At 35.7% G+C, this 23,696-nt stretch overlaps 1 protein-coding gene across 1 annotated transcript in view; it reads right to left on the bottom strand.

The window, feature by feature from the left end:
• The window catches only part of EIPR1 (EARP complex and GARP complex interacting protein 1), an 85,089-nt gene that overhangs the window by 35,164 nt on the left and 26,229 nt on the right, over nucleotides 1–23,696 (bottom strand). The window contains exon 4 of the mRNA XM_085322939.1: nucleotides 9,364–9,520. Within this exon, the coding sequence (XP_085179065.1) occupies nucleotides 9,364–9,520 (157 nt within the window). The remainder of the gene's footprint in view (nucleotides 1–9,363; nucleotides 9,521–23,696) is intronic.

Consider the following 23,696-nt stretch of genomic DNA (forward strand, 5'->3'; position numbering starts at 1 on the left):
AAACCAACTATATATCGTTACCGACATTCTGTGAAAAATGAAGTAGTCTAGCAAACACAACAGATTGAGGAATTATTAACTTTCTTAAAGTAATTAATTGTAGATCATATGCAATGATATTTAAATATAATGGCAGAAAGACTCATAAATAACACTTTAACTTAATGCAGACATGCAAAAACATTTCAATTTTACTGTTTCATCCATACCTTCCCATATTCTTCAAATGTTAGATATATGTAATTACATATAGAACAGTTCTTGCAGAAGTTTAAGTTTCTGTAGTGTTACCATGATGAATATATTTATGCTAACATTTTAATTATCCTATTTTTATTAACAACTAAAATATCTGAAAAATCAACTGCTATTTAAAAAAAATTCGGAATCAATTAGCATTTCAGAGCAAGTCTACATTAGATACTTCTTCTGAGACAGYAGAATGGAATACAGATGTTGGGGGGAGGGGGTGTTGGTGACATATCTGTGATACCAAAGGGTCTACAGGATAACACAGTTCAACCAGGGTAAGATCTCAGTGGTTTTGGCAGCATAGTTTATTTTACCTGTTGAAAACTATCTGATGCAGAAAAAGCAYGTTAAGAGTAAAGCTGTGTATCTGCCTGGAGGTTTGCAGATACTACTACACAAATAAACCTTTCTTAACAGCTTAAACCTGTTAATAGACGCTACTGCTTTTCTAGTAGTATGAATGTCTTGCAGCAAAGTACCCGGGGAGTTCCCAGGTAAGTGTCCTGCCTGGCGTCTGGAAGCCATGCAATGCTAGTAGTGTTTTCTACATACTAATGGGAAGATTAAGGACTGGAATAGGCTTATTTGTTAGACAGCTGGAGGATGCAAAAACAATACCCGTCAACTAGCTTTGGAGGAAATATACATTTATCTTTTGGAACAAGATTTGAAGATCATTTATACAGGATTTTTCAGAAGATGGCAGCATGGATATAGYATGTCCTTGTTATTTTACTGCTGTCTGTCAGAAACAGACCATCTGCATGGTTAGAGAGGAGCAAGATAAAACAGAATATGCATCTCAGTACATTTCTGAAATACAATATGAAAAATGTGCCCAAAAATGATTGCCTAGGATTTGTACTGAAAGTTGCAGAATACCACCCTTCTTCTGTTCAAAAGAACAGCAACAAAACCAAGAAGGGTAAACAGATTACAAGGACAACGCACAGCCATACTCCAACACCCCTAGCCCAACGACTGTGGATGCTAGGGGAACTGAGGTGATCAGGCTGCAAGAGGCGGCCAGGACTGTGCACTCTCACTAAACATCACCGCTGTCTGGGCACGCTGGGCCAGATGCACTGCTTGAGGCTGGAGGGCATTCCGTAATTTCTTATACACTTTTTACCAAATAAACATACATAAGCAAGACCATACAAGAATCAACTTCTTAATCCTGTACAACACACTCAAAAAGTCTGAATGTTTAAATACCATTTAACCAAATGTCAGCAATATTACTTAATCTATAATCACCCTAGCAAACAGTGCTAAGAAACATGTATTCTACTCTGAGAAACAAATACTCTCAACTGTCAACAGTTTTGGCCCTTCAGAGAACAAACTGGAGTCCAAGACTGAGAAAACACAGACTCTTGTTCAAAGGTAGTTTCTCATGAATGTTTTATRTGGTTTAAATTTTTCTGCATTGCTTCCTCTTCCACTATGCTACAACTTCATTTTTTAATATTTCCCATCAACCCTTTAATCTCTTCAATAAATACTGTGAAAATAAAACCACTTGACAATTATTTATATTGTTTTTTTTAAAAAAAAAGAAAAAAGAAAACACTGTAGTGACAAATTCAATCCTTAATTTTTAGGGGCTGAGAATAGCTAAAGTAGCATTATAAATAAGAAAATAAAACTTAAAATATATCAGTTTTCTTTCAGTGAGGTGAAAAAAACAACTAATTCTGAAGTAAGAGATGAGGAAAGAAGACAGCAAGGTGAGAATTAAAGTGAAATACTACTTTCTAACTAGGAGGAAGTAGTGAAATAATATTCTGCAAACTCTCATCATTTTTAACTTGTAGAGTAGCAGTATTTCTATACTACATTCTATATCATGATTTGCAAATTCAAGGTAAAGGCAACAAACTTCAGCAAAAAGTTCAACAAAACTGAATTTCACTGTAAGCACATGAAATCAATTGAACCTCTCAAAAGTGGTCAAAAGATAACGGAATACATCTCRTTAAATCAAGCTCCACAGATAGCCAAAGTGAAATCTGACACTGCAGCAAGCACTTAGAGTAGGTGAAATACCTGCAGCAAGAACAAGAAAAGGATGTTGTTTCATGGATGTGAACTTAGTCTAAGTTTCCCTTTCCTTTATAGGTCTGCAGTCAAATAAATTGTGGTCAAAATTAATATAATTAGTTGGGTGTATAACATAATGTTTTATTATTTCACTAGCCAGTTACTGTATTACAATTATTCCCTAGTATATGTGAGAACATTCACATATATGAGTTTCAAACTCATATATGCTCTAAGTTTCAAACTAACACAATATTAGCCATATAAAATATTTAAAGGAAGGAATGAAAGACAAAGAGTGTTACAACTTACTTTGCTCATTGTGGACATGTTTTAGAGGATGACAAAAGTGGAAAATGAGATTGAAAATGTGAGGAAGAGACAATAAATGGTTGAACACAAGGATTTATTTAAAGTAAAGGATAATCAAAGAGACAAGAGAGCAAAATCCTGTAAAGAATTCCAGATATTAAAGAATTGTAGGGAAAGGGAGAGAGAAGTAAAGCATAAAATAAAGTTGCATTCTTAACACTTTAGAAAGGATCAAAATACAAAGGGGCAAGTGACAGTATTGGAAAGGGGCTATAAGTTATATTTCAAGGCAAAACACATTATATAGAGAGTTTTCCTGAAAATTCTCTATACACTTAATCTTTGTAATACARGAGACAGCTGATGGAGAATAGAAATACGTGGAACAGAACAGGTGTAGAACAATTATTCTTGAGTGCTGATAATTCTTTGAATCTGTCTGCAATTAATCAGCTTCACTAATAAGCATCTCCTGATAGCCCTGAAATTTTGTSCATTACATGAAGAAACTGAAAGGCCTATGACACAGACAATTATTATCAGTTGGTCAGCTATCAAAAACTAAAAAACCTTGAGATCATTTTATGCCCTAGGCAACTGATACTCCTTACACTCTCAAAAGAATCTCTCCCTACACACAATTATACTTATGGTATAGGGACCTAAAAAGTGTTAAAATAAGACACAGGTTCTTTATTCCAAATGCAKAAAATATTATATGCCAGTAAATCGTATTAATTACACATCTCTTCTATATGACATATATAACAGTTAATATACTTTCCAAATAGTGTGAGCCTCCTAAAATAAATGTTATTTCAAGCTTTTATTTCAATAAATAAAGATCACTAAAATGTTCTTTTTTWAAAAAAAAACTAATGCAGAATTTTAACACATATATCCTGAAGCCTAGCAGAATGGTATGATAGAAGAATTAATGTTACCAATGGCATTATAGCAAACAAAAGTGTTACCTGAATGCAATATGAAAGCACTAGAGCTATTTAAAACATCATTTTTAGGTTTTGTTTGTTTGTTTTTTCCTTGAGACTTGCGCTTTTTTTTTTTTTTTTTTTCCCCCCTTGGGACAACTTCCCCACCCTTGGGACAACATTATTTTCCTTTTTAAAGGTCAAAAGGAAATAAATAAAGAAAAACATAGACCTTACTCCTTACTCCTTACTTCTGGAAAGTACTTATTAAGCTGTCTTCAGGGCATTAATCTCAGATGTGCTTAACTTTCATCAGATGACGGTGTTCATCATGGAATATGATCAAATTGGAGCTAAAATAAGTTTAATATATTGATATCTTGAAAACATTAAACTCCCATTCAAGTTGAAAGGACTGTTATAGTAAATTTTTGTTTTTATAATAAGCAGACTTTAATCAGGTTGCTCCATATGGTGTAATCACACACAGAAAGAAGAGATGAAACTTGTCACTGTGCTATTTGGAGACCTAATACGAAAGTCAAAATAAAAATATAAATATTTAAAAAGGGCAAGAAAGAGTCATTCTTTTTTAGAGCTGGTAGTGGACTGACATGAGCTGGTACCTGTTAACGGAAGGAATCTTTTTTAAAATGAGAAAGATGATACCAAGATAATATCCAGATAACTATAGTTCTTTAAGTATCATAGAACTATTTAGAATAACAGAAATACTAGTGTACCTCTACCCAACCTGGAATCTGGACTGGGTGCTCATAYATCCCTACCAACTTAAATTTTATCTGCCTTTAAGTGGTAGGTGACATCCTATGCTTAGATTTTTCAACAACAACAAAAAAAAACCTACTTGCAATCTGGCAAGGAGGAAGAGCAAAACAGCTTCCTCTCAAATTTGGGGGACAGGTAGTTAATACCATGTGTTTACATTACTACAGGACAATATTCTAGATTATATGGTGCCTTGGGACAAAGAATACAAGCAAAAAATGGTCTCTGTCACAGAGCAGCATAAACAAGCACACAACTAAAATCACAAACAACATGAAGAGGCAATGAGGAGGAGGGAAGAAAGTCTTTCACGAGCAAGAGTCTTAACTTGAAATGGGAGAAAACCCCAAGAGGACTGACAGAAAACTCCAAGAGGACTGGCAGATATATCAGGAGATAGATGGTATTATGGAAGCCAAATATGAGAGATGACCATTTGGTCACATGCATCAGACAGAAGGAAAGACAGAAAGAAAGCATTTGTCAGTAATCTGCACAAAAAGCAGAGGCAGAGAGAATAGTCATGAAAGAAATTCAAGGGGCAGTTGAATATGAGTAGGGAATTTAATTACAAAGAAAGAAGAGATTTGTTGGAAGGAAATCAGAGAAAGATACAGTAGTTAATAAATTAACCAAGAATTGTTATAGTAATGTAATTACTAAATCAACACATGCAGCACCTTCACACTGTCATTGACAACTACTAGTAAATTAAGAATACCAATACTACTAAAGATCTGTGATGTAACACRCTTACTGGCAGCAATCATTAGACTACAGACTACTATTTTTTTTTCACATCAATATTGAAAGAAATCACAGCCCAAGCAAAACTGCACCATCACAAGTTGCTTCTTCAAAATAAATCTGGAACTTAAATGCCTTTCCCTATGCAACACTGTTTTATAACAAATAAACTACAAAGTTAAAGGAATAACACAATTAAAGACTTAATAAAAGAATAATTTGCTGCAACTGGCTTGAATCCTATTTTCCTCCATGAGGTTTACCAGTTAGTGTATTCTGAGAAGTCATCAACTACTCTCAGTTGAACTTTTGGTGGCTCTGATGCCTCTCAGTTAAAAGGAAAAGCAGAAATTAGAATGAAGTAAAGTCACAGAACAAACGCAGCCCCTGCCCCTCTCAGGCAAGAGCTTGTTTTGTCACTTCCGACTTGCCAGAAATATGACTGCCCTAATAACCATCAAACAGGAGCAGAAGAGGAAGACTGCTGTGGATACCTTATTTTCATTAAATTTGTGACTAATGGCTTGTTGGACTTGTCTACAAACTTCAAATGAGATCGTAAGGATTTTTCTAAATTCTTCCAATAGCTTCTGACAGTTGCAATAAAGTGAAGATTTTCTTCACTCAGTCTCATTTAAAGGGGATTTGTATGCAATAAAATGCCAGGTCTTTTAAGACTAAATGAACAACAGAAGCCATCTTTTTTTACTTGACATTCTGTTAGGTTATTAGGTTATAATCACTTATAAAAATTACTTCTTTACTTTATTGGTTTAACGTGCAAATTTACTTGCTTGTATACGCTTCCAATGTCAAAGCAGGCAGCTGTTCTGTCATATGAGCCCTTTGGAACTACAAGCTCAACTCTGAATCTTGAAAATTTTGCACAAAGACAAATGCAGTGAACCTCCCTTCTAAATCAAAAGCRCAATTAGCAATACTAGTACACAGAGAAGACTTTAAATTACATCATAGTCTTTGATGTCCAAGCAGTCTGATGTATGTTTGCTTGCTCTTTCTAAAAGATATTTTTCATCCTCCTTACAGTAGATCAGTAGATAAGAGTATCTACTTACCTGCTATAACRATCACCCCCCCCAAAAAAAAAGTTCATATGACTAAACATTTTCCCTTAGAACAGAGTCAGAGCAAACTTACCTCCAACATTTACTCTTCCATCAAGACAATTTATCTTTTTCTTAAGATAATTTTCACTTAATAGTGTTAATTTTTTCTTCTTGAACTGTTTTTTAACTTTAAAGGAGAACACAATGAACTGATAAATAAGTTTACCTAAGTGTCCCTTTTTACCAGTGGATATACAATAAAGTCCTTCATGAGAAATCCTCTCAGGAAGCGATTTAGTAGTCTTTAACAAAAAGTAGTATGGATTTAACAATMTACATGCAAGAAACAGACCATACTACTCATCTTTTCCAGATTATCTGTGGAAATARCCTATTTACAGTACCTTTTTCTTTTGCAAATTCAAAACATGCTAATATAAGTTTTTAGTGATAAGCATCTGCAGTCCTTAAAACAGCAGATTTTTAAGAGAATTTCTTCCAATTTCTTTTACATTTGATAATATTTGTAGTCTGTAGTTAAGACTGATCAAGTGAGATATAATAAGAAAATACAACTTCAGTAAGCAGAGAGGCTAACTGAAATCATCTGCTCTGCCTATCATTCCAAACATATCCACTCCAAAAGCAGGATGTTAAGCAGATATAAACAAGCCCGCTTCTAGTAGCTGCTTGGGGAGAATCTCTTGCCTTGCACTTATGCTCCTGACACAAGGAAAAAAAAAAAAAAAATATCTGCTGCGTTCACAGTTCAAGAGCTTATAGTTTACACCTTCTCTCATGGTTAGTAGTATCCTCCCTCTCTGAGACTGTCAAGTCTACTGTCAAAATATCTGCAGGAAATTGAAAAAGCAGGGTAGCAGGTTACTCCTAAAATCTAAGGGTACTCCAAAAGGAGTCATCCACATTTTCAGCAGAAACAAGTTTGGGGATTCTTTCAAGCTGGACTCAAAAYAGCAATCAAAGTAACAGTCTCGTTAATTGTTCTGTTTCCTTAGCCACTCTTGTGCCTTGGATAGCTTCTTGAATCATATCCAATTGCAAGTTTTACTGAAACTTTTAAAACAATACATAGAATAATATCCCTGTGATTATGTAGTGTATACTGTGTGAATATATATTTTTATTGATAAAATGAAGTTACAAAAAGAGCTCGTTTTTGCAAATGCTCGTAATTGTAATACCCCACAGAAATCCCCGAATTTTCCAGGAGCAAATCTTTGCATTTTGGCTCACATAAGGAGCCAGAGAGAGGATGAAAAAAAATCTTAGGTTTCAACCAATCAGAACAATTAACAGGCCTATTTGTTTGCCTAATTTATGCATCTACTTAATTTTCTGAAATATCTCTATGGCCATATAGAAGAGTTTTTAGAGTAAAAATTGTGTTGAGTAGCAGATTCAAAGCTTAGTAGCAGCACACATTTTCAGTAACTGAAAATGAACAATAATGCTTAGTTTTTAAGCACAAYAACTCATGAAATGCAGATGAAGCAGAGCTGACTAAAAGCACTTTTCATGTTCACCTGCCTGTAATGGCTTGGGCATCAGATTTTCTTTAAAGATTTTGTCAAATTTATTTTAAAATTGTTGAGCGAGAGGAACACAGCGTTCAGACACAAGTAAGGAAAGTTTAGAATTTCAGTCACAATGAATTAGAAATACTTTTTGGTCTTGCTTTACAGAAGACAAGTGATATTAAATATGTCCATGCTCATTTTTAATAAGAAATGCCAGAGACATTCGAGCTTAGCATTCCATAAAAGTGATGAGGTTAAGAGAGAGAAACGTACGATGAGTTTTTCTTAATGGCCAGTAAACAATCAAATAAAACCTAGCATTCAGGAACAAAACTTAGCATGTAGCAAGTGGGGAAAAAGATCTCTCTTCCTAGTACACAATACTATATATAGAAAGTCTCTGATACAGTATTTTAAMTATAAGGCTTTCTTGAGAGAACAGGGGAATAATACAAGATGATCAACCTTAAAGAAAAGAAGACAGAAAAGACAGAAAGAAGATAGAACAGGGAAAACATGCAGGGGAAGTATGAGCAGATAAAGCACTAAGAGAGATAGTGGCTGCTTAAGCACACAACCAGAAGCCCTTTAGGCAGTTTTGCTTTCTTCCTTTCAATTACAGTCAAATCTCAATTACTTATGGCCTGCAACCTAGATATCCATGAATACTGTGGATTATTTGTGCTACAGACGCCAGTAAACAAAATATCTTCTCATGAGCTAGAGATGTCACATTTCATTTACAAAAAAAAAAAAAAAAAAAAAAAAAAAAAAACCCAAAACTTTGTTTTCTTATTTTGTTTAATTCTCTGGTAATGGTAAATTCTCTGATATGGTAAAGGGAACGTAGAACTTACAGGACCATTTTCTACTCCTTATTCTTTCTGACAGACACATTCCTGAGACCACTGTAGAACACACTCTTACATTTTCAATTCTTCTTGCCAGCAGAAGGTGGCCAGGTGGTCCCCCAAAATCTCAAACAATTTTGCAGTTGRTGAACCAAACGAATTAATATTTCTTTGCCTTGTGCTAGTTCAGGAAGCAGCAAGAACACATCATGCACATACCCACAAAGAAAAGGACTCGCAAACATATGATAAACAAATTTCACCTTGTTAAATAACAGAAAAGAGAGGGAAAAGAACCTCTGTAATACCCTTTGATGCATCTCAGCCCTCCTTGTCTATTCTTACACAAGAGAAAAGAGTAGTTATACAGACCCCATGTAACACAATGAATTCTTAAGAAACAATAAATTACTTGCACTTATGCCAAATCAGTCGAATGACAAAAAAAAAAAAAAAAGAAAAAGAAAAAGAAAAGGGAAAAAAAAAAGGAAGAAGTAGACCAAAGAGTAACATCAAATTTATATTCTATATAAAGATTGAAATTCTAAGTGTTATACATTTGTGCAACAAAGGATAGATAGGACAGGTGGGGAGAAGCACATCAGAACAGCACACAGGCTGTTACTCCATATGTGTTTGCAGGACTATAATAAATGTTTTTAATCTACRAAACATCTGGGACTAAAAATCCAATATGTACTATTTCTTTAAGATAGAATAGTTTTAAWGTGGATAGTAAGGCTTCTACAGTATAAATCTGCACAAAACTAACAGCACAGGTCTATCCTTTAGGCTTTTTTCTAGGAGTATAAAATATGCAGAATCCTACCAGGCCATATTGCCATGGGCTGTGTTGTCAAGGTGACAGAGTAGCTCCAGGGTTTGAGTGTTGCTTGATGAATCATCAGGGGATTCATGACTGCCTGATTCCAATTCCTTCGGCATCCTCCAAACAGCAGCACATGTCACGACTTTATTGTCTGAAGCTAAGCAACAGAGAAAAATGTCAACAGATCATTGTATAGGAGACATATTTTGTATACAGTACATCAACATTTACACAAATCTATAAGCAATGCACATCTGCTGTTTAAAATATATAAAAATATTATACTTAGCTAAATTCAAAGAACGCAGAACAGATACAGACACAGACCTCAAGTTAGCAGTCAAATTCATGCAGAACTTGTAATTAGTACACATTTAACCCACTTCTCCCTGTTTTAAAGGCAAAATTCAGTTCTCATAAAAACATAACTCTTTTGAAAGTAAGTTTTTCAAGTTTCATTCGCGATATTGAGGTTAATGAAAAACTCAAGATAYCACTAGATACATTGCTTGAGCCCTTAACAGTAATATTTAGACATAGTTTTAACATTTTCCTTTTAAGGGCTATATTCAGTTGAATCTACAGCATTATGTTGTAACCTTTGCTACTCAGGACTGTTTATTACAAAACTTAGTTTTCCACAAACATTCACTCCTCTTGTAATTCTAGTGAATAAAAACAGCTTCCAAAAGACAAACTGATACATACATATACAAATATATCAAAATACTACAACATATATGATGACAATGCAACTGTACAATGCGGAATAAAGCACCACTATATGGTCTAGGCCATATAGTATTGTCCCTTATTCCRTACAGCTATTTGCAACAATGCAGAATGGGCAGAGACTAGAGCAGCAACGCAAATGTTCAAACAGCTAGAGTTTCTGGTCCAGGGTTCCCAGCAGAGTAACAGGTCAGTATTACCTAGTACAGCAGGAACAACCATCCAGCTACAGCGATGTTAAGGAGAAGCAGGGGGAAATGACTACCTAACAAAATGGGCTAGGTGAAAAATCCAAAGGATAAGTAGCAATGAATGACATTTTCTTGGGTGAGGTCATTTCATAGGCCTTTTTCTCACAGTTCTGTCTTCAAATACATTTCATTGATTTTACTCTGCAGTGCCTGATCAAAGAGCCATGAGCAGACGTGACTGACTCTAGCAGTGAAAGTAAAACAGGAATAATTGTAATGAAAGTGTTTTCAAAAGGAAGGGAAGTAAATCAGAAAAATGCCTTCTTAGGTTGAAATGTTACTAACATAGAAAAATGTCCCTATTACAAAGGAGATCAATCTGGACATTATATATGCAGAACAGGTCCCTAAACAACAGAAAATAAAACAAAAAGCCATTGATACAGAGTAAATAAAAACAAAATCTAAGAATTCAGACACACTTAAAAAGTAGTCATACGAAAAAATAGGTTAAGTCAGAGAAAATGATCATTTCTACCAACAGAAAAGAGATAGAGAAGGACTTTTAATTTAAGGTACAGAGTTCAGAATACATGAGCATTGTGGATCTGAGAGAATGTACTAAGTGTGAAATATTATACATATACACAATAGTCTGGAAGTTGTGTACCGTATCATGAGATTATACATCTAAAGATGTAAAGATGATGGATAATCCCTTATTTATTAACATTTAATTGAGCTTTTACTAATTGTAGTGCAGGCTAACTAATCAGCAATTTTCAAGTTATTTGAGGCAATTCCCTCACTCTGATCAATGTGCCACTGCAAGGAAGGAGAAGAAGCAATAGCAGATGGCTACTTTTGTTAAGCAGAGGCAAATAAGCCCACAGTATGCACTGTACATTACACAAGTAATAAATAACCTAAGCGAAATTGCAATACAGTTGGAAAAGACAAGATTTATCAAATATTTTGCATGGAAAGTTTARTATTAAAGAGTGTTCTTTATACTCAATCTCAAGAAATGTTTGGCAGATAATAATCCCTGAAAGGTCTGCACCATGCATATCCAGTATCACAAGTTCTTGCAAAATTGTTTTAATTTCTTAAAGCCAATGTCACATTGGAATATTTTGAAACTGTGATGGTTTGTTCCTATGAAGAATTTAAAAGTAAATAAATAAATAAAATCATAATTTCTTGTACAAYTGGATTTCCAGATTACAAACCCTAAAACAACCAAGCAAGTAAAAACAAGCAGTAATCTCAAGACTGAGGGAGACTGGAGGAGGGAAAAAAAAATTGAAATCCCCTTGGAAGTTGATGTAACCAGGCTCTTGTGCAACTCTAGTGCTTTGAAAACTTCTCAGCAGCCACCAACGAAATAAACATGCTTAAATTTCTAATGTGTGCAGCAACTCTACAAAGATTTTATATTAGATTTCAAGTTATAACTACAGACATTGTTAATGAGCAAGCTGGAAATGAACCTTGATATTCCACGCACAGTAGATTTGCTTGAGTAGTGAAAACAAATTTATCAGACCTCCACATCTTGCAATCCTAGCTATGCCTTTCCTTGGAGCCTAGCACAGTGTTCTCTCTGAAAAGCTGTTTAGTTGCTCTGATGATATGATGTGTATCAGATGTCATTTGCTCTTTCAAAATGCAAGAGAAGCTTATCTTTTGAAATGTAATTTGACCACGGTAGATTTCTGTATTAATGGTTGTTACTTTGTAGTACTTACTTTAGGCAGCATTTTTTTTTCCTTTTTTACTATTCAATTTTTATCTTAAAGAATTGCTCTAAGCTTTCTATATTAGTGCATATCTTCAAAATACAATTTTAAAATGAGGGCTACCTATCAAACTTACTAGAGATCCTAATAGCTCTGAAGTTATTCATTCCCTGTCACAGTGGTTGAAGTAGTTCAGCTACTTAGCTTTTCTTGTCTTTGTTTACAAATATAGAAATAAAAATACCTATTTTTAATCAACATTAAAAATGACTTAGTGAGGTAATTATCACTTCTTTTCTCTATAAATACAAAAACTTTAACTTGCCCCTAACAACTACATTCCTTACATTTCAGTATTTACAAAGTTTCTTCTTGAATTAAAAATCATATTACCTCCACATCATTTTATAACATAGAAGTTCCTGTAAATACTGAATAATAGTAAAAAAGATTGGAAGTAGCCATTGGCTTAGAGTTTCATATGCAAGATTCTATGACATTACATCTCCATTTCATTTGGGATTGGCAGGGGAGGACAAAAGCTCCTGTGCATCAGCKAGGGCAATACTTCCTCCAACACAGACAGGCAGCATGCCCCAAAACTCAGCACTGTCATCGTAAACATCATTCTGCTTTTAACTGGATTTGAAGATGCTCATGGAAGATTACAAGCCATTTTCCAGCTGTTAAATGATCAACTATCATCAGCAACGGTATGCACATTACCAATCTTCAGATTCTATTTCAAACTTTGGAGGAACTCTGCAGTCACATAGGTGGCTATAGTGCAGAGACTTAATTCAGAGCACTATTAATTTCTCCTTGCTGTTTTTTTTTTTTTTTTTTTTTTAAACATACTTATCTATGGTTCTGACATTTTTTTTAGTTTCACACATCTGAGAATTAATATGGAATTGCTACAGCTTCCTATGGAAGAAATTTTAGATAATGCCTGATCTAATCCAAGGCTTAATTTTCTTAAGAAGATATTTTTTGCTCTCTGATAATAGAAAAGGCAAATTCTAGGACTGAGCGAAAGTGTCACTCCATTCTTTGATGGGTCATGATTCTTTTATACCAGTACAAATAACCAGTAGCAACAAACCTACTGGAACTCATAGACAAAAAAATAACTTTCATTACATAGAAATCCAGGTCCCAGAACAAGCTTCTCATGGCTCTGTGACAAAAATCACTAGGAGTACACAGTATTTGTGGAATTACCCATACAGTCCCTATTTCTTACATGATAAGAAAACGTACACACCCAGTATTACTACACAGTTTCATTATAGCCTCTAGTGACATTGCTTGCCCAGAAAATCTTCAAATCTTCACACAAATACAAACCCTAGTTTTTCCCTTCTTTTAATAAATCTCCATTTCACCTTACTGCATATATGCAGTAAAGACAATGTTTTCAAGTATCACCTCCTGTACGATTTCTCAGACACAAGGCAAAATTAAGCACATTTTTATAAACGTGTACCTGTCAGCACCACTTTCCCCTAAAAGATAAAGAAACCAAATAGGAATGCAATATTTAAATGACAATGCCAGTTATTCCGTATAACAAAGAATATAGGAAAGCAAAACACCTGCACTTCACACTTCTAGGTCTTCTTTAAAGCTTTTTAAATTGTCAGAAACTGCTTTTTCCAACRTAACTTCATATTTAGACCAGAATTTTTCTTTATGTCACAGAACCAATGCAAGCAAGAATAGATARGGCTAAGCTGGTTTATGACTTTTTCTGTTGTGCTGTTGTAATTGAGCTTATTAAGAAAAACATTAGGCAGTTTAACTAAGCAGAGTGTGAACGTACCCTGTGGACCTAAAAGTTACACTTTTATGAAGTATAACTGAGAAAGATTTGCAGAAGACAATCTCACTGTATCTGTAAAGCATTGTTCACAAAAATGATCCTGGAAATGAGACAACGACATGGAAATGAGACAACAAGTTAAATCTTTGTCATGTTTAATCCTCTTCATTCAACAAAAAAAAAAGCCCTTATCTAATTTATTGTGCATCTTCAGTATAACTTTCACTAGGCATACTTAAAGCTGGAGTTAGACATATCATTCCAACTGCAGCAACCCACTAGGTAATCCCAATCTTATCAATACTACCTCCTAGGCAGAGATTACCGTCTCTTCTGATTTTTCCTCTAATTTTGATTTGCCAGAATAATTCTGCATAGAGTTTCTTCTACCTAGTTTCGTTGAAACGACTGAAACTAAAAACAAACAAAGCAAAAAAAAAAGGACAAAATCCCACGTTTGGACAAAAATGAGTTAGGAAGTGACTAAATGTTCAGTTACGCTAGCAGCTCAGAGTGCAGTAACCAACTGCAGGGAACAATCTTCAGTGAGCTCATTCAAAGCCTAAGTGAGATATCCATGGCTATACAGCACAGGCCTTCTTTAGTTGCCTACTTTACAAGTAGAGCAAGTGAGAAAACACAGTGCATGCAGAGTGTGCAATTTGCAAAAGGTCACAACTTGGTCAAATCAATACCAATTTTCACTTGGAGCACTCAGAAGAACTTCTCAACAAGGGTTATTTCTATGACAATTTTCAGCTTTCCACAACCAGCTGTTCCAACACGCACACAAAATATAAGTTTTAAACAGGTGAAATATCCTGTTTATCTTCTCCCAAACACTGTTCCCCTTACAGTTGCTGCAACTTAAGGTAATAACTTCTGAGAAAGAAATAAACCTGAAAAAATTTCTGCCTGAAAGGTAAACATATCAGAAAGTTATTAATTAGAGTTTGACAAGAAATATATATGTAACCTTAACTACAGCTACCTCTTACTGCTTTATAGAATGACATCATATACAACACTGTATCATTGCTGGCTGCAATACAGTAGCCAGTAGACATTTCTTAACAACTACACAATTATTTTGGGGCTAGAAGCAGAAGAAAAATATGAATATAAGAACACAGACTGCTGATTCCAGATGCAACACATTCGCTCAGGACACTAAGAAAGTCACTCCTGTACTTGTGAAAAGTTCCTCCTCTTTTTATTTTTTTTTTAATGATTTTTCAGACTTTTAAGCTAGAAGAGATTGTCTAGGCACCACAGAYAGCTTTTGATTTTGCTTCAGCAATTCCTACAATTAAAAACTCACAAACTGAAAGATGAAGTGAGTTCTGCCAGGTCTCCATATTTAGATGCTAGAACCTATGAATTCTAACAGCCAGAGTTGTTATAAAGATTCCCTTAGAAAACACCACAGCATGGAAAACTGCAAGAAATTCAAGTAAACATCAGGTGTCATTATAAAAATCCATCTGTAGAGACTTCCTGAAAAAACATAGTTTATTCTCTTTTACAAATAACAGCTTTAAAAAAGACAGAAAATGTAATTCCATGAAACATACTAAGAAACCATTTGATATCTGGATGACTGAGGCAATAAATCAGAATAGATATATTGGAAGGGGACACAGTCCAGTTTGTCACTGTATACAGCAAACACACTTGCTTAGACTTCTTTTTTTATGTTATTGAGAACAAAAACTGTACTGTTTGTGTTGGAGCTGTAAGTGTCTTTACCATCAAAAACAATTCAATATTTTTACTGTTTTCTCACATAAATCCCTTTATTGAAACTCTCCCTCCTTGAATATATTTCATAAGGAAACTAGAGGAAAAGATATTTCAGTTAAAACCTTGATGATCTGAGTTTTAACTAAAGAGTAAAACACATCTGAAACTTCTTTGGAGATGCTTCCACTAGTCAAGTATTACTAAAACAAAGATGAGTCAGAAAATCAGAACAAATATATGGAACATAAAAAGAAATTCTCATCAGAAGTACAGATRCTCATCGATACTCTGCAGTTCTAGCAGAGAAGACGTTTAAGTACACATAGGAACTCACCAGTTCCATTTACCTTTCCCTTTCAAGTGTGGACCGAGACACTCCGAACTTAATATAAGCCAGTAAGTACTACCCTTTTATATACTCTGCCCACCACCAATTCTCGTACTACAGTTATTTCCCCAAAACTGAATCTGCTAGCATCTTTCACAGKCAGTGGACACATTAGAAAAGGTAAGGGAGAAATATATTTTAAAAGGGTTGACTAAAAACAATATAAAACTTTACTATTTGATGACAAATTTTAAAACAGAATTTTAAGTTTAAAAAAAATACTAAAACTCTTAAGGAAAGTAATGTCAATAGATGCTGCTATAATATAAAGGAAAAAATAYAAAAATAAGCTTAAATGGACATACAAGAAGTATTACCCCTCCCTTTCTCCCCCCTCAAAATCCAGATTCAAGAAGATTTAGATCCCAATTATACAGGGATACATCAGCCAACATTACAGCTTACAGCTGTTTAGTCATCTACCTTTTATTCTTCTGGCAGCACTTGCAGCATAAAACCTACCATGCCACCGAAGCATGCTCCGACATAACTGCAGTCCTGACTTGTCACGTCCTTATATCAGTCACTCAAAGCAGACCAGTTATAGTCCTCCCTAATTATATCATTTTACACAACATTTTAATCTTGATGGTCAATCATTTTTTATGGTCTTAACTAAATTCATATAATAGGTCACCCTTAATTGTTTTCTTTCTCCCATAATACATTAAAACCAGTTATTGCTAGTCTCCTGTTCTCTTTTCTTTCACGTTTTTATATATGCATAGTAATTCAATGTTTTTAAGATTAATTTTCTATAATTACTAACTATACACAGCATCTGCAAGAATGACATTTTCCCCTCCACTTTTTGCTGTCATTCTACTTCTTTTCCCTATGTTTAACCTTGAAACCCAAAGGACAATGCTTCCTACATCCTTCCCTGCAGATACGCACACCAAAGCTGGAGGAGCTGAAGCATCCAGCGCCTGACAGGGTTTGCTCTTTGATCAGCTCAGGTGGTGCAAAGCCAGCTGGCTGCAGTTATTCTGTTGCCCAGGGAACAACAACTGAAGTGTGTACTTCCTAAATCTGCACGGGAGGCCCTTCTGCAGCATTGCCACAGCAGCTCTTGCTGTGCAAGGCTGAAGYGGTGAAGCTGTTATAGCTACGGCCCAGCTGGTGCCCATTAATGCTCGCGGTATGACAGGAACAAGCAGCTAGTGTTCAGAAGCCTCCTTCTTACCACTGACAAACACAGAGTTATCACTCTTCCTTATTAATGAATGTAAACATCCTGCTCCCATTTTAATAAAATGAAGAAATCAAAACCAAAATGATTCAAGTATGCATCATTTTTTCAACAAGAACCTTGCAGTCTTTTTAGTCAATTCATTAAAAAAAAAACAAAACAAAACACCCCCAACATGCTCCGTCTATYCAGCAACACATCCTGTACTGTCTGTCACAAGAGGGAGGGTAGGGGCGACAGCAAACCATTCTTTTTCTGAGTTAAGACAAGATGTAAATCTTAAAGGCCTGCATAGTCTTATTTCACATTTTTATTCCAACATACATCTCACCCTATATATTTCAGAAAAAATTAGAGGCAGCTTGATTTTTTTCCCCCATAATTCAAATTTTTTAGCTACTTCGATACTGAAAGACATGTATACAGAAACAGGGCAGAAAAATAACACAGCAGCTCACTCTGTAGCCTGACAGAAGTACATTTTTAAGTAGAGTTGAAAGTAGGAATCAGTAGTTTATTAGAGTAGCACATTATGGTTCAGTCCAGGCCAGACATACACTCTCACACAAGACATCCTCCATGCTTAGCTACTGTTTCACTACTTCAGCATGTGGTAAGTGCTGCATAAGCTGCAGCCTTCCCACAGTTAGCATGCAGATCACAGGTGACCATAAATTCATATTTACTGCACACCAATACAACACAGATATGGCTTAGGTCTTTAGACGACAGACTCTCATGTTTGCATTGTATATACAGATGTATGCGGAGGTTTTAAAGACCTCACACACAAGACAGCAACACAGAGATAATGATCTAATGGAGTGTGCAAAGGAGCAGGGTAGGACACATGGGAGAAGCAGATAAAACAGTCATACGGAAGTGGGAGACAGAATCTGCAGAAAGCAAGCAGTCAGCAGGCTGAAAAATTGGAGAAGGCATAAATTCCACTCTTTTGTAGTCTGATATTCCTTATGCTATCCAAAGGTGATTTGAGACAATGTCATAGCACATCCCTTTTCTTTGAGATACAGTCTGCAAGTATATATCTATTTGAGGGAGCTCAAAATTTCCTGACTGCATTTCTGAAATTCTGTCGTATGGAGACAGCTACAAGAGAAGAACTATAGCCATTCCCATATTGATGGGCTGACCTTTGTGGTATGGCTCTCAGGTAGAATTTGGCTGCAATGCCGTAAAAGTTGCTTAGCACCACATAGGAGTGCTTTCTTTCCGACACTTTCTATGACCAGACCTCGTAAGTCACGTCAATGAGTTATGGCCCTTCTGACACATCAGATACATCTCTAAGTATTTCAACACAGTAGAAAAAAAATGTAGAAACCAGCACTACCTGTGCTCTCTTACACCCTGCTATTTGCTCCTGACAGTCTTTCCAGTATTGTTACCTCCAGTGCAGTTTTCATAATTGCAAAAATGGGAGCTGTACAAGAAGGTATGAGCCGGCCATTTAAAAAGCACTGAGGTTTAACCCTGTGCTGAGGAGATCTGCACAATATACCAATAAAAGCCAAACGAGCCATATTTACATATTGGTTTTCATCATCACTAAGGCTAGTGAAGCTGAATACTATTATCGACATTGATACTCTTCTACACACAAAAAAAGAGCATATAGAAAGTGGAAAGGTCTCATGGAGGCACTGACTTCCATCAGCACCAAAGCCTCAGCAGCTGTCAGTTAAATATGGCTAGAAGATAACAACGTGTTAAGGTTCCCCCTTGATGTTCTGTGAGGCATTAAAGCACTAAACTTTTTAACGGTTTGATGGGAACCAAGAGGCATTTATCCTCTCATCAAATCAGGCCCTCACTAGACAGTTGCACATCTAATGTTCTATTTAAATAAGCTTTAGTATTCACATTTTACTGCATGAGATTTCCAAAGACAAATATAATGACAGGACAGTTCATGGAAACCTACCTCAAACCAGACAAATGTCACTATATTCAACATAAGTAGTTTGTTTATGTGGCTGCCCCAAGTTCAGCAGACCAATTCGTAACCCATTTCTTGATTTGGAAAGGTACATTTATTACCTCTTACGCCAGATCGTTACAGTCTCCACATAGCATTTATCTTAATAAAGAGATCTAGGTGCATAGCTATGCTATCACGCACAAACTTTCTTCTGCCAGTGACTTGTGATTCAAGCTTAGGTCTCTCAGTCATATTTTGCTTAGATGTGGACCTTATCGGGACAATGTGAATATTTACCTTTCAGATGTTCTCACACATCAAGCATAACTAGTTTATGGAAGAAAATATTAACTATAAACAATTAATAGCTAGATACTCTGTCATTTTCTGTTCGTGAAGTACAAACACTATGATATAAAAAAATCCTAGTTTTGCTACTGCAAGAAACTTACAAACTACTCATGTTTTTAGTTGTACTTAATCTATGTACTGTCTCAAAATACTAACAGCTAGCATATCCAGAAAGTGCAGAGAAAGAAAAAGAATGAACATCGTCCTGTGCCAGTCAGTATTTTTCTTAACTTGTGGCATCAAACACCACACAGCATAGCAGAAGGCTATAACAACTATGCAGTTCTCATTTGTCTACAGCTCTGCAGTACTACAGGACAGAAACCCCACTGTAATTTTTTATATATTTTTATACATATGCATATATTTATATGTATGTGTGTGCACATATAGAGTGAAAGACAAGACATAGCTCTTGCCTTAAAAGCTTACAATCTAAGAATAAAAATAATGAAAATAAAACCAGTGTTTTTAGTTTTTTTGTTTGTTTTTCAGCCTTAACCATCCCACCACCAAATCTTCAGCTTAAGAGACAGGATATGATTCCTGCCCCAGTGTGCTTTATATTTACTTCAAATGTACAATCTTATTGGAATCAGAGACCTGGATATGTACAGGCTGTTCAGAAACAACAGACCAGGAAGATAAAAACTGCTTTTTATACAAGTCAGCAGCTAGAAGACACGCAGCTCTGCCTAGGGACAGATGGATGAGCCAGTTGACACTTTAAGGCTTAGGATCAGAGGGCAGACCAACCTGAGCAATGCTGTTGTGCATGAGAAAAGGCTTCTATAAGTATATCACAGCAGCAAAAAGAACACTAGGGAAAATGGGAGTCTGCTGGCAAATGGGACAGGGATTCTGCAAATAAGGACACGGAAGAGGCAGAGCCTGAGGAAGGCAAAACCTTCCTCATTTCAGTTTTCACCAGTAAGATCTGTCCTCATGAAACCTAGGCCTCCGAGACCAGTGGGGAAAGCTGGAACAATGAATACTTACCCTCAATAGAGGGGAACCAAGTGACAGAATATCGACGCAAATGGCACCAGACAAGATACATCCGACAAGAGCAGAGGAAGCTGGTTGTTGTCACTGTAAGGCCAATTTCAGTATCTTTGAAAGGTCATGGCAAATGAGGGAGGTTTCTGAGGACTGAAAGAGAATAAGTGTCACTCCTGTCTTCAGGAAGCAGGATCCAGGGAACTACAGGTTGGTTAGCCTCTCTGGGAAAGTGATGCAACAAATCCTCCTGGAAACCATTTCCAAACATATGGAGAGCAAGATGACTGGGAATAGTCAGTATGGATTTACTGCTCTCCCATCATTCATTAAGCCACTTGTCTCATTGTAGAAGGAGATCAGGTTCATAAAGAATGATTTCCGCTTTGTAAATCCATATTGACTAATCCCAGTCATTTGGGGATTAGATCGCATTCCAGGCTTTTAAACTTCTTTTTCATGGTAAGAGTCAAGAAAACATAGCATGGAGTATTGGGGGGGGAGGCCAGGGAGAGGCAGGGGAAAGAGTGGGGAGAGAACCCCTCAAGGAGTAGAGACTCCTTAAAAAGAAAATCTACAAATTCAAGCTAGTTTAACAAAGGGCCATCAAGGTGATCAGGTAGTTGTAGTACCTGTCCTGTGAAAAAATGGTGAACAGGCCTTGTGCAGCCTGCAGAAGAGAAGGCTTAGGGCAGCTTAATAGCTGCTATTCACCTTGGTGCACAGTGGGCAAACAACAGCCACTGAGTATAAGTTGAAACAAAAGGTTCTGATCGGATACGAGGAGAAACTTTTGCATCGTGACGACAGACAAGTAGCGGAATGGGTTCTGCAGAGAGGCTATCCAGCCTCCATTTGTGGAGGTTTTCAAGACTCAGCTGTACTGACCAACCTGGTCTGATCTCACAGCTAACTTTGCTCTGAGCAGGAGGTTGTGTTAGAGGCCCTCTGAAGTCCCTTAAACCTGAGTTAAAGATCCTATGCTCCTGGAATAAAATACCATTAATCTACCAGGTAGCACGTACACATAAAATGGATATAATAAAATTATGCTGAGCTGCAAATAATTTTCACAATGCCAGAAAAGGTACAAATACATGAAGTTTAAGTCTCAGAGTTGCTGTAGTGACAGTAGCAGAATCATCTGCAATGGATCTCAATTTTTATGTCTAATGGTCAAACATACTATCTTTGTCCGATGTCACACAAAGCTACTACGAACAGTTTTCTCTTTTAAAAAGCACTTTAAAAAAACTTAAGTTAAAAGGGAATTAAGGTCATAAATTAGCTCTAAAAATTATGAAAAACTAAAATTATAGAATTATAATTGTCCTTAAAACATCTTTAACAAGCTTTTACATAATCATTGATTGCAGAGGATAGAATATTCTACAGAAACATAACATAATGACATAACTCACTGTTATCAGATGACTAGATCAAACTCTAAACTTGCTACTTTATTCATCAAACCAGAAAAAGGCTAAAATATTTAAGATGATTAGCATTCGAACTGTGAGGTTGATTAAGTCATTAGCAGAAGGAAAGAAAATAAAGACTGTCAGTGCTCTTTTAGGAGAATGTCCCCACCAAGCAAGGGACTCTCACGTCAGTCCCTCCAGCTTTCCAACAAAGATTCAATATGGTAAGGCTGAGGCAGGCCACATCTTTGTGGTAGTAATAAGGCCACAGAGAATGGAAAGCGAAGTTACAAGTCTTTTAATGTTTACTCAGACAGAACTCTCATAGAATACTTAGTTTCACTTGCATATTAATGAATAACTTTGAAGTCTAATATACATTAGGGAAAAGCAAGCTTCTAGATTTCACTTCTTATTGATGAGCTAATTGGACAAGAATGCCTAAATATATACCATAACACATTATATGTATCCAGTCCTCACCCTGGATCTTACATGTGTAGTTCTCTGCTTTCCTCCTCCACAACAATTATACAGCATTCTGACATGCTGCATGCAGAATCCTGGTCATGAAATATTTTGAAGACTTCTTCAAAATTAAGGGGTTTGCCTCAGGCTTAGGAGTTGTATAGATTCACTCCTCAAAATGCATACAACTGAAGTGCAACCAGCCAGTGAAAACCTGGTAAACTAGAAATCAATTGTAATATTTCAGAATTGTACACTGACACATTCCAGAGCTGGCTGGCTATCTGCAATCTGACCTGACCAGCAGAGGTGGCCACTGCAAAGCGGATAGAATGGAATGGTAAAAGAAAAGTGGAAGTGTTTTGTTTATTTAAAAACTAAAACAATCTGAAATCGTAACAAATAAAATTACCCACTTAATTCARAAGACTAAAATTTTATCAGTGAACATATAGAATAAGGTAATGAACTAGCAGAAACATTTGTATAAATAATGAACACCAAATGTTATTTACTGCAGCAACAGCATTGCTTGAAGATAGAGGAATTATATATATATATAGGATATATATATATACACATACATATCCAATTTATTACACTATTTCAGTTCAATATTTGAAAATTAAGTAAAAATTATTTGAGAATTAGAAAAGCAAAACTGTTTTTTTTGTTCTAATCCACATGGCTTTTGTTCTACACAAAAAGAGGAGGAGGAAACCTCCAAATGCTAAAGGATATAGTAGCCTTATAATTCAATGGGTTATCTCCTAGTGACAGCTGTAATTCAGAAGCATTTCACCAATTTTCCATATTTTAGAAGCACTTTTTTCAATATCGTGATCATTCTGCAATGCYTCTGTTTCGGCCATCTTCCCCCTCTTCTTTCTAAAATAGTTCTATTTTGCTTCACAGAATAAACACTACAATTAACCCAATAACAGTTGCCAAATAAAAGAGCAAATCCTAATACAATGAATAGCAAGCATCTGTCTCAAGTTCATTATACTCTACATGCTCCTCCAGTTCCTACACTTTTCCTTATGTAGCTGCTCTTACCCACTGGCTGAGACACAGTACTAAGATAGACCCCTGCAACAATCTTACATATGTACGTACAAGGTAATTGCTTATCCTTTTACTGTAATATAGTTTTGTTATCTGTCATTTGGACTACATTACAAAATACATCTAAGCACATACATGCCTTCTATTTGAGTATCAATTAACATGGAACAATTTCTCAGCAACATAGGCTATTAAGAAAAAAAAAATCACTATTTGCATAGTGGCTTTCCATCATACATACCAGATGTCAGTCATTCCACTTCAAATCTTA

The sequence above is a fragment of the Rhea americana genome, unplaced genomic scaffold, assembly GCF_003343005.1.
Source record: "Rhea americana isolate MKP2758 unplaced genomic scaffold, rheAme1 scaffold_80, whole genome shotgun sequence".
Taxonomy (NCBI): domain Eukaryota; kingdom Metazoa; phylum Chordata; class Aves; order Rheiformes; family Rheidae; genus Rhea; species Rhea americana.